At 48.0% G+C, this 12658-nt stretch overlaps 1 protein-coding gene across 1 annotated transcript in view; it reads left to right on the top strand.

Annotated features, from left to right (window-relative positions):
• The window catches only part of iqgap1 (IQ motif containing GTPase activating protein 1), a 116418-nt gene that overhangs the window by 31730 nt on the left and 72030 nt on the right, over positions 1-12658 (top strand). Inside the window, exons 3-5 of the mRNA XM_060853925.1 lie at positions 7974-8130; positions 8413-8490; positions 10433-10509. Coding sequence (XP_060709908.1) covers positions 7974-8130; positions 8413-8490; positions 10433-10509 — 312 coding nt within the window. The remainder of the gene's footprint in view (positions 1-7973; positions 8131-8412; positions 8491-10432; positions 10510-12658) is intronic.

Raw genomic sequence — 12658 nt, 5'->3', positions numbered from 1 at the left:
GCCTAAGTAGGAGTTCACGGTGTGAGGTTAGAGTCATACAATAGCATGGATTGATAATTGATTAACACAGTCATGATTAATGGGTCCTATGGCAGGTTGGAAAGACTTAACATATGGAGTGTTACAAGGATCAGTGGTGGGTCCTGTATGTTATTTGCTATCTGTGTTAATGACTTGAAGGAGGGGGCAGAGTGTAATTTATCCAAATTTGCTGGCAGTACAGAAATTGATCAGTAAGCATGTTGTGATGAGGACATAAGAAAGCTACCAAGTGAGATTGAGAGGCTGAGTGAATGGGCAATAACTTGGCAGGTGGAGTTTAATGGAGCAAAGTGTGACATTGTGCATTTAGTACAGAAAAAAAATCAAACGACAGGCTATTGTTTAAATGAAGAAAGACTCCAAAAATATTACAGTACAGAGGGGGCTAGTGTTCTTGTGCATGAAACACAAAAGGTTAGCGTACAGGTGCAATATGTAATTAAGGCAGATTAGAGGTTGAAAATAAGGGAGTTTTTTTTACCCCTGTACAGGGTGTTATTGAGGGTACACCTGGAGTACTGTGTAGAGTCTTAGTTCCTGTATTTAAGAAAGAACGCACTGCCATAGAGACCTTTCAAAATAAATTCACTTTGTGGATTCCTGGGATGAAAAGTTTGACTTATCAAGAGCAGCTTTTGTTCAAACTCCATTGACAAGTTCACTGACTACACCATGTATGACCCAATATCAAACAATGACGCGACAGAATACAGGAGAGATAGTGTTTAGCGACATGGTGTAGAGATAACAATCTCTCCATCAACATCAGCAAAACTAAAGAGCTGATCGTCGACTTCAGAAAGCAAGGAGGTAGACACGCCCCTGTCTACGTCAATGGAGATGAGGCAGAGATGGTCGAGAGCATCAAGTCCCTAGGCGTGACGATCACCAACAATCTGTCCTGGACCACCCACATTGATGTGACATTCAAGAAGGCACAAAAACATCACTTCTTTCTCGGGAGGTAAAGAGATTTGGCCTGTCCATAAGCACCCTCGCCAACCTTTACAGATGCACTGCTGAAAGCATTCCATCTGAATACGTCACAGCTTGGTGTGGCAACTGCTCTGCCCAGGACCGTAGGAAACTACAGAGACTTGTGAACACAACGTAGACTATCACGTAAACCCACCTCCCACTCACTGACTCCATCTACACTTCTCACTGCCTCAGAAAGGCAGCTGTCAGCATCAAAGACCCCTCCTACCCCCATTATAACCTTTTGTCAACCTGACAGAAGAGGTTGCAATACTAAAGCTTAAACACATGTTCCAACAGGTTCGGGAACAGCTTCTTCCTCACTGTTATTAGACTTCTGAATTGACCTCTCAAATTTCAAATCTAATGTTGAACTTGCTTTTTCTGCACCTCACTGCAGCCTTAACTTTGTATTCCTCATAATGTTCAATCACCCAATGATCTTTGCCTGCACACAAAACAAAACTTTTCACTCTACCTAGGTACATGTGACAATGATAAATCAAATCAAATCGTGTCATTAGAGTTTAGAAGAGCAATGAGCAATCCTGTTGATATATACAAGATTCTGAGGGGGCTTGGCAGAGTCAGTGTTGAGAAAATGTTTTCACTGATGGATATATCCTGAACTAGGGACATACTTACAGAGTAAGGAACTAGATCACTAAAAATATTTAAAAAAAGAGACTGATAGATTTTTGAAGTAAATGGGAAGTTGAGGGTTATGAGGATATGGCAGGGGTATTGAGACCTGTGACAGATTAACCATGATCTGAGGAAGGGACACTGAACGCGAAACATTAACTCTGATTTCTCTGCACAGATGCTGCCAGACCTGCTGAGCTTTTCCAGCAATTGCTGTTTTTATTTCTGATTTGCAACATCCACAGTTCTTTTGGTTTTTATTATCCATGATCTTATTGAAAGGCAGAGCAGATTTGAGGAACCCTCCAACAGAGCAGCACTCCCTCAGTACTGACCCTCCGACAGCACGGTGATCACTCTGTATTGACCATCTGATAGCACGGCACTCCCTCAGTACGGACCCTCCAACAGCGCGGTGATCCATCAGTACGGACCCTCCGACAGTGCAGCACTCCCTCAGTACGGACCCTCCGACAGTGTGGCACTCCCTCAGTACTGACCCTCCAACAGTGTGGCACTCCCTCAGTACTGACCCTCTGACAGTGCGGCACTCCCTCAGCACAGACCCTCTGACAGTGCGGCACTCCCTCAGTACTGACCCTCCGACAGTGCGGCACTCCCTCAGTACTGACCCTCCGACAGTGTGGCACTCCCTCAGCACAGGCCCTCTGACAGTACGGCACTCCCTCAGCACAGACCTCTGACAGTGTGGCACTCCCTCAGCACTGACCCTCCGACAGCACGGTGCTCACTCTGTACTGACTCTCCAATTGTGCAGCACTCCCTCAGCACTGACCTTCCGACAGCGCAGCGCTCACTCTGTACTGACCCTCCGACAGCACGGTGCTCACTCTGTCCTGACCCACCGACAGTACGGTGCTCACTCTGTACTGACCCTCCGACAGAGCGGTGCTCACTCTGTACTGACCCTCCGACAGAGCGGTGCTCACTCTGTACTGACCCTCCGACAGTGCGGTGCTCCCCCAGCACTGACCCTCTGACATTGCGGCACTCCCTCAGCACTGACCCTCCGATGGCGTGTTGCTCACTCTGTACTGGCCCTTCGACAGCACGATGCTCACTCTGTACTGACAGTTGGACAGTGCGGCACTCCCTCAGCACTGACCCTCCGACAGTACGGTGCTCACTCTGCACTGACCCTTAGACAGCGCGGTGCTCACTCTGTACTTACCCTCCGACAGTGCGGCACTCCCTCAGCACTGACCCTCGACAGCACGGTGCTCACTCTGTACTGACTCTCTGACAGCGTGGTGCTCACTCTGTACTGACCCTCTGACAGTGCGATGCTCACTCAGCACTAATCCTCCGACGGCGTGTTGCTCACTCTGTACTGACCCTCCGACAGTGCGGCACTCCCTCAGCACTGACACTCCGACAGTGCGGCGCTCCCTCAGTACGGACCCTCTGACAGCGCGGCACTCACTCTGTACTGACCCTCCGACAGCGCGGTGCTCTGTCTGTACTGACCCTCCGACAGCGCAGTGCTCAGTCTGTACTGACCCTCCGACAGTGCGACGCTCCCTCGGTACTGATACTCCAGCAGCACAGCACTCCCTTGGTACTGACCCTCTGGCACGATGCTCCCTCGGTACTAACCCTCCGACAGCACAACACTCCCTCAGCACTGATCTTCCAACAGCGCAGCACTCTCTCAGCACTGACCCTCCAACAGTGCGGCATTTCCTCAGCACTGACCCTCCGACAGCGCGATGCTCACTCTGCACTGACCCTCCGACAGTGCGGTGCTCAGTCTGTACTGACCCTCCGACAGCACGGTGCTCACTCTGTACTGACCCTCCAACAGTGCGGCACTCACTCTGTACTTACCCTCCGACAGTGCAACACTCCCTCAATACTGACCCTCCGACAGCACGGTGCTCATTCTGTACTGACCCTCCAACAGTGCGGCACTCACTCTGTACTGACCCTCCGACAGCACGGTGCTCATTCTGTACTGACCCTCCGACAGTGCGGCACTCCCTCAGCACTGACCCTCCGACAGTGTGGCACTCCCTCAATACTGACCCTCCGACAGCACGGTGCTCACTCTGTACTGACCCTCCGACAGTGTGGCACTCCCTCAGCACTGACCCTCCGATGGCGTGTTGCTCACTTTGTACTGGCCCTTCGACAGCACGATGCTCACTCTGTACTGACTGTCCGACAGCGAGCTGCTCAGTCTGTACTGACCCTCCGACAGCGAGCTGCTCAGTCTGTACTGACCCTCCGACAGCGAGCTGCTCAGTCTGTACTGACCCTCCGACAGTGCGCTGCTCCCTCGGTACTGATACTCCAGCAGCACAGCACTCCCTCGGTACTAACCCTCTGGCACAATGTTCCCTCGATACTGACCCTCCGACAGTGCAACACTCCCTCAGCACTGACACTCCTACAGCGCAGCACTCACTCTGTACTGACCCTCCGACAGCGCAACACTCCCTCAGCACTGACACTCCGACAGCGCAGCACTCCTTCAGTACTGACCCTCCGTCAGTGTGGCGTTCTCTTGGTACCTGACCCTCCGACAGAGCGACGCTCCTTTGGAACTGACCCTCCGACGGCATGACGCTCCCTCGGTACTGATCCTCCAACAGTATGGCACTTGCTCAGTACTAACCCTCCGACAGCGCAATGCACACTCGGTACTGACCCTCCAACAGCCTGGCACTCTCTCGGTACTGACCCTCTGACAGTGCAGCACTCCTTCAGTACTGGCCCTCTGACAGTGCAGCGCTCCTTCAGTACTGGCCCTCTGACAGTGCAGCACTCCTTCAGTACTGGCCCTCTGACAGTGTGGCGCTCGCTCTGTACTGGCCCTCTGACAGTGCAGCACTCCTTCAGTACATAAGAAAAGACAATTCAGATTTTTGCAGAAGCCTTTGGTTTGGGCTTTGTATCCAAAGCCTCCTGTCCCAGAGGCAACAGTGCCAGCTGCCTGGTATGGTAATGTCAGTGGAAGATGAGTTGGTGCCTCAGATTGGAGCCTCCATTTTCACAGGAGCACCAGTGTGTTTTTATCTCCCTTTTCTAATGCTGACTGATCTGCTCGATGTTTCCATCAGTCCCTTAGTATTCCAGTGTCTCTTTACCCAGCAAGAGCAGTTGTTGGAACCTTCCATTGCCCTGATACATCAGTCACCATTCCTTCCTGGTCACTGGGTTACTCAGCAGACAGCATCATCAACTGTTGTGCTTAAGGAGTCAACATCATGGGCGGCACAGTTGCACAGTGGTTAGCACTGCTGCCTCACAGCGCCCGAGACTCCGGTTTCCTCCCACAGTCCAAAGATGTGTGGGTCAGGTGAATTGGCCATGCTAAATTGCCCGCAGTGTTAGGTAAAGGGTAAATGTATGGGTGGGTTGCGCCCCGGGTCGGTGTGGACTTGTTGGGCCGAAGGGCCTGTTTCCACACTAAGTAATCTAATCTAATAACACCACAAGGGCAACTTGGGATGAGTAACTAAAATCTGGCTTGCCATATCCTTAGAATGAAATAGAATAGAACTCTCCTGTATTTTCACAACAAACCTACATGAGAGTTAGCCTGACTAACCTGCTGTCAGGTGTTTATGAGCATATGACAGCAGTGCACCTAATGGGGTTAATTAACTTGTAATGTCGCAGTGCTGTGTCTGCTGGGAGTGTATGTTTGATCAGCAGAGGCAGACAACACACACACACAACCCTGAATTTCCCCACACAAAGATTCACACATAGAATCATGGAGATATACAGCACAGAAAACAGACCATTCAGTTCAACTTATCCATGCTGACCAGATATCCTAAATTAATGTCATCCCATTTGCCAGCACCTGGCCCATATTGCTCTAAACCCTTCCTATTCATCTAGGCATCCAAATGCCTTTCAAATGTTGTAATTGTACCAGCCTCCACCACATCTTCTGGCAGCTCATTCCATACACATACCACCCTTTGCATGAAAAAGTTGCCCCTTAGGTCTCTTTTATATCTTGCCCCTCCCACCCTAAACCTATGTCCTCTAGTTCTGGACTCTCCCACCCCAGGAAAAAGACCTTCCTTCTCTATCCTATCCATGTCCCTCATCATTTTATAAACCTCTATAAGGTCATCCCTCAGCCTCCAATGGTCCAGGAAAAACAGCCCCAGCCTGTTCAGCCTCACCCTGTAGCTCAAACCCTCCAACCCTAGCAACATCCTTGTAAATCTTTTCTGAACCCTTTCAGGTTTCACAACCTTTTCAGGAAGGAGACCAGAATTGTATGCAGTATTCTAAAAGTAGCCTAACCAATGTCCTGTACAGCTGCAACATGACCTCCCAACTCCTGTACTCAATACTCTGACCAATAAAGGAAAGCATACCAACACCTTCTTCACTATCCTATCTACCTACGACTCTACTTGCAAGGAGCTATGAACCTGCACTCCAACGTCTCTTTGGTCAGCAACCCTCTCTAGGACCTTACCATGAAATGTATAAGTCCTGTTCCCTTCTCCTTCCTCTTGTTTCCTTTCTCCTGCCTATCAGTCTTGGCTCTCTTTGGGATCCCATGTCAATCAACCAGGATCTCTCCAGACTCAGACAGTTTTCATGTGGCTTCTGTTTAAGCAGGTGACTGGGAGAACTGATGAAGTGACTGAGTTGATATAAAGGGGAAAAGGGACAACCCTTTTGTGATGCAGTGGTAGTGTCCCTACACCTAAACCGGCAGCCCAGATTCATGTCCCACAGCTCCAGACGGTTGATTAGAAAAATTCATTCAATAAAAGAAAATGAAGGAAAAAAGGCAGGACTGGGTGGGTGGCAGGACCATCGGTGGCTCTGCATCGGTGCCACCTCTTACTCCTGCGAGGAGGTCGAACAATTCATCATTTTCACTAATACATTCCACCCCAACCTCAAATTCACCTGGACTATCTCTGACACCTCCCTCCCCTTCCTAGATCTCTTCATCTCCATTCACGAGGACCGACTCAACACTGATATCTTTTCACAAACCCACCGACTCCCACACCTACCTGGATTTCACCTCCTCCCACCCTACTTCCTGCAAAAATGCCATCCCATATTCCCAATTCCTCCGTCTCCGCTGTATCTGCTCCCAGGAGGACCATTTCCACCACAGAACACACCAGCTGGCCTCCTTCTTTTAAAGACCGCAATTTCCCAGCCCATGTGGTTGAAAACGTCCTCCAACGCATCTCATCCACGTCCCACACCTCCGCCCTCAAACCCCACCCCTCCAACCGCAACAAGGATAGAACCCTCCAGTCCTCACCTTCCACCCCACCAACCTTCGCATAAGTTACATCATCCGCCAATATTTCTGCCACCTACAAAAGGACCCCACCACCAGAGATATATTTCCCTCTCTTCCCTATCTGCTTTCTGCAAAGACCGTTCCCCCACGACTGCCTGGTCAGGTCCACCCCCCCCCCCCCCCCCCCCCAAACAACCCACTCTCCCCTCCTGGCACCTTCCCCTGCCACCACAGGAATTTCAAAACCTGTGCCCACACCTCCCCCCTCACCTCCATCCAAGGCCCCAAAGGAGCCTTCCACATCCATCAGAGTTTCATCTGCACATCCACCAATGTCATTTATTGTATTCGTTGCTCCTGATGCGGATTCCTCTACATTAGGGATAGAGGAAATTTCTTGCAGAGCACTTTGCAGAACATCTCCGGGACACCTGCACCAATCAACCCCACCACGCCATGGCCAAACATTTCAACTCCCCCTCCCTCTCTGCCGAGGACATGCAGGTCCTGGGCCTCCTTCACCACCACTCCCTCACCACCTGACGCCTGGGGGAAGAACGCCACATCTTCCGCCTCAAGACCCTTCAACTCCAAGCATCAATGTGGACTTCATCAGTTTCCTCATTTTCCCTCACCCCACCTTATCCCAGTTGTAAGTAGAGAATTGTTGCCCAGAGATGAAGATTGGAAACTAAGAATATTTTTCAGACAAATGTTTATAAAACAATTGGAGTTAATTTAGAGAAGAATGACTGAGACCAAATGGAATTATCACATTTTGTAAAGTTGAGCCTTGTGTCAAAGGGAAGATGAAGTAACTATGTGGACACAGATTACATCTTTACCAGAGAAAAGCAAAGTATGGTATGGACACGGTCTGTTCCTACATGAAGCAGAATATGGTGTGAACTATCCTCAAAGCCAGAGGATCAACAATCAGATACTCAAAAAAGGTTTAAGAATTCTATTGAAATTTATGGAGAAAGTATTTAATCTTCACCCTGGATTCCTGAATTAATGGATGCCCTTTTCCTCTGTCTTTCAGGTGGATGGAAGCATGTTTGGATGAGGAGCTCCCTCCAACAACAGAACTTGAGGAGGGGCTGAGAAACGGAGTGTATCTTGCTAAACTTGGCAATTTCTTTAGTCCAAAGGTAGTGTCGCTCAAAAAGATCTACGACTGTGAACAGACCAGATACAAGGTAATCTCGACCACACATACACCAAGGTGGGGAGGGAAACTCACAGCAGACAGAGGGTGCCATGGCCAAGACTCTGGGGCAATACTTCACTCGATCACGGCCCACCTGGGCTTTCTATGCTGACTTTTTCTCTCACTGTAATGGAATTTCCAATTGGGGGCAGTGAATCCAAAATTAAGGGCCATAAGTACAAGACAATCGCTAACCAATTCAATTGGGAGTTTAGGGCAAGTGAAAAGATGAGATTTCCTTCATGTTTTCTGTTTTTCCATCGAAACACAGGCAACCGGACTCCATTTCCGCCACACGGACAACACCATCCAGTGGTTTAATGCAATGTCGAACATTGGGCTGCCAAAGGTGAGGTTTTGTTTTACTCACAGTGAGTGTTCTCTGGCACCATCTTGGTTCTGTACAAACAAAGGAGGCAGCAATGATGGAATGTTAATAAACTCTGTCATTGCTTGAGTTGAGAAATCAACAGTCACAGCAAGGATTCTGGGTAAAAGTACAGATATTCCAATCCTTCCCTTTACTAATGTTGATTCCCATTATTTTTTGCATTTGTCCCAGATTTCCAATGTTGGCAGATGAGAGTTTTAAACCTCTTCCTGTTTGCTCTCCTTCTCTCGTTCGTTGCAGAAACATTTTCATGGAAACTTCCTGCCCTGGCATTAGCTCCACGCCCTGAGCTGCTAGGATTCCTTCAGACCACAGTAACCTTGGCTTCAGCCCAGCATCACAACTCACCCTCAAGCTGGCTTTATTTTCAAGCTAGTTCATTGAAAGGATTCCAATATGAGCCATAGGATTTGAAATCCAATGGAGGCTTCTCAGTTTAATTTAAAATGCATTCACAAATTTAAATTTTCCTCTCTTAATGTGCTGGTGATGAATGTTATTGCTATGCTATTTTTCACCCAGATAGAAGTCTGCTCGTTAGTAGGCTATTTGACTGTGAAGGCATCACACCCACATTTGATGCATCCCTTGTCCAACCTCCACATCCTCTTGTCCACTGTGTCTTTCCTGATCTCTGGAAATGACTGGATTAACATTACATTTGATGCTGTGATGATTGTGTTAGCTGCTGTTCTAGTTTTAATGTGTCTGAATCCTGTTATTTTTGCTTTGCTAATTTGCTCTTACGTCTGTAAGAAGCTTCAAAAAGTTGTTTTCTTTAAGGAACTAATTCAATTCATATACATCATAACTACCTGATAGTGAACTGTAATTCAGTGTCTGAAAACAGACAGTTCATAACCTCTGCACCTAGCCAACCTCTGGCTCCATTTTCTCTCTGTAATAAGACTGCCAACTTTCACATTTTAAAAATTGTCCATCTCCACTCCTACCACAACCTACCTGAGGACTGAGAGCTTAACCTATGCCTCTGTTACTTCCACATGCAACTGTTTCCCTGTGCTCCCACCCGTTATCCCATCTTCTGCCCTTTGTAAACTTGACCTGATCCAAACTTCTCCTGTCCGCATCCGAATTTGCACCAAGCTCTGATGCATCACCCCTGGGCTTAGTGATCTACAATGGCTCCTGTTCTGGAAATATTCAGTTTCAAAGCTTGTGTTGATTCTTTCCAAATCCCAAATCCCTCACAGCTTTATCCCATCTTTGCTCTGTATTCTTCTTCAGCCTTAAAATCCTTTGCCATATTGACATTTCTCTACGGCAGCCTGTGCATTCCCCACACACAAACCCGAATCATTATGACTAACCATAAGGTTCTGATTCCCAGGCAGAAAATTTCAGAGCTACTTGCCAGACCCTGAGATTTTAAGATGGTTTCAGCATTTGTGATATAATGCAGACAGGCACGTTAAAGGTGAAGGTTAGCATTTGAATATACTAACGGCTGTACCATGGCATTGCTGAAGGTGTGTTGACAAGCCCAAGATCTAATAACATCAACAGCATGATCAGAACAATGGGGAGGGTGTTAGCAGAGATCAGAGTGAAGCAAGAAGTGAACACTGTGTGGAAAGTCGATCAGCTGAGCCCCAGTAGCATTGCTTGTGCAACCTGAACTAGTTTCCAATGACAGCAAACCCTAAGTGAGGTAGTGAGAGTTTAATTGTACTTCAGGTGACAGATCAAGTTGGGGTGACTAACTTTCCAATTTTTGGGTAAAGTCAGACCAAGGTTACAGCTGTCCTGATTGCTCTGTCTGTTTACATTCTGAACTGTTTATACGCTTAAGAGTATCTGAGGAAATTTGTACTTTTGATCAGTGAAGCAGGCCTGACATTGTTTTTCATTAAATAATACCATGTTTCTTTTCCCGTAGATCTTTTACCCTGAAACTACCGACATTTATGACCGTAAGAACATGCCTCGATGTATCTACTGCATCCACGCTCTCAGGTATTGCCCCTTGATGTGAACTATCCACCCAAACCAGATGTTAGCCTCGAGGTCCTGGGCTGATTATTCAACCAGGGGTGCATCAACCTGCACTACTGTTGTTTCTAGTGCTAATGGGTGTTAGCAGCCATCTGTAACCGAGCCATGCCTGGCCTGTTATGGTGTTATAGTTCTGCAGCTCAGACCTGCTTCCCAGAGCGGAATGGGCATCACTGTTCCGTTGGGGGAGGGACGGGCAACAGGAAGAGTCAGATCTGAGAAGAGTGGCACAGGCAGTATCCAGACGGCCTTCAATTGAGGAAGCCCCGGACCAATTAGAAAGGTCAGGTGATGGAGGTCACTCTCTCATCAGCTTCCTTAAATGGAGACCCTGAGCTGAAGGCACCCATTGAGATGATTTGAGTTGTAGCGTAAAGCAGAGAGTTTCTGCTTGAAGCTAGTTGCTGTGGTAATGAGTCAGTTTGTAAAGGAACAGTGTGTCCTCATCCAGCCATTTCCTGTGCTGCGGCTGAGTATTTCCCAGTGCTGCAACTATTCCTGACCCAGGCCACATTGTTCAAATCAGGAAATACCAAGCTGATTAGCCAAATGGCTGATAATGCTCTCTCGCAAGTGGGGTTACACCAAGGATAATCTGTGGCCAAGTGCATTGCCAGTCGAGAACTCTTGTCCCTTCCTATTGTCATAGGACTCCAATTCTCCCATTCACTCTGTCTCTCTTGCTACCCTGTGCTTCAAAAGGAAGGACACAATAACAATTTGCATTTATCTAGCTCCTTTGGCATGGTAAAATATCCCAAAGTGCCTCTCAAGACGGTCACAAATAGAAGGTGGCACTGAGCTGCAGGAACAATATCAGATCAAATGGCCAAAAGCTGACTCAAGGAGCATCTTTTCAGTTAATCCATTCATGGGACATGGGCATAGCTGGCTGGGCTTAGTTGCCCCTTAAGAAGGTGGGGTGAGCTGCCTTCTTGAACCGCTGAATTCCATGTGCTCCCACAATGCCCTGAGGGAGGGAATTCCAGGTTTTGACCCAGCAATAGAGAAGGGACAGCAATATATTTCTTCAGGAACAGACAGAGAGGAGGGGAGATTTCAGGCTGAAACATGGCCGTCAATGAAAATCACAATGCTGCACGGGCTAGAAATAGATAGGTGTCTGAATCTCAGAGTGATGTAGGGGCTGGAGGGGTTTACAGAGATATGGAGAGGTGTAGGGGCTGGAGCGGTTTACAGAGATAGGGAGAGGTGTAGGGGCTGGAGGGGTTTACAGAGATAGGGAGAGGTGTAGGGGCCGGAGGGGTTTACAGAGATATGGAGAGGTGTAGGGCTGGAGGGGTTACAGAGATATGGAGAGGTGTAGGGGCTGGAGGAGGTTATGGAGATAAGGAGGGATGTAGGGGCTGGCGGGAATTGTGGAGATAGGGAGAGGCATAGGGGTTGATGAAGCTTACAGAGATAGGGAGGGGTCTCTGAGCTGGAAGGGGTTGCAGAGATGGGAGAGGTGTAGAGGCTAGTGGGGGTGACAGAGATAGGGAGGGATGAAGGAGATGGAGGGTGGAAGGGTTTGTAGAGATAGGGACTGCTGAAGCCGTGGAGGGATATGAAAACAGCAATGAGAAGTTTTAATATTCAGATTTAGGATAAGCAAGTGCCCATGTAATTGGTGCAAATGTGTATAATAAGGTAACAGTAATCTCACTAGATTTGTAATCCAGAGACTAATGCTCTGGGACTGCTTTCAAATCCAACCATGGAGATGATGGAATTGAATTGAAATCCAATTAATGAATCTGAATTGATGTAAAATCCCATCTGGTTCCTTAATGTCCTTTCGGAAAGGGAATCTGTCATCCTTACCCAGTCTGGTCTCTGTGTGACTGCAGTTGTAGCCGTCTGGTTGTCTCTTAACTGACCCAGTAAGCCATTAGGTTCAAGGGTAATTAACGATGGGCAGTAAGATGGCTGTGTCCTGTGAAATATTAGAACAGAGAGAAAAAGGACCAAATTAAAATAGAGCACAGACCTGAGCTCAACTTCCCAGGAGAATGAGGTGCCACTCATCACACTCTGAAAGATCTGCCTCCAGTCTCTAGACCACATCGCCAAGTCATAGATTTGCTAATCAATGGAATTATTTTCTCTC

Source organism: Hemiscyllium ocellatum, chromosome 42, assembly GCF_020745735.1.
Source record: "Hemiscyllium ocellatum isolate sHemOce1 chromosome 42, sHemOce1.pat.X.cur, whole genome shotgun sequence".
In the NCBI taxonomy this organism is placed as follows: domain Eukaryota; kingdom Metazoa; phylum Chordata; class Chondrichthyes; order Orectolobiformes; family Hemiscylliidae; genus Hemiscyllium; species Hemiscyllium ocellatum.
Note: the sequence above shows the minus strand (reverse complement) of the source record. Positions and strands in the feature narration are given on the sequence as shown.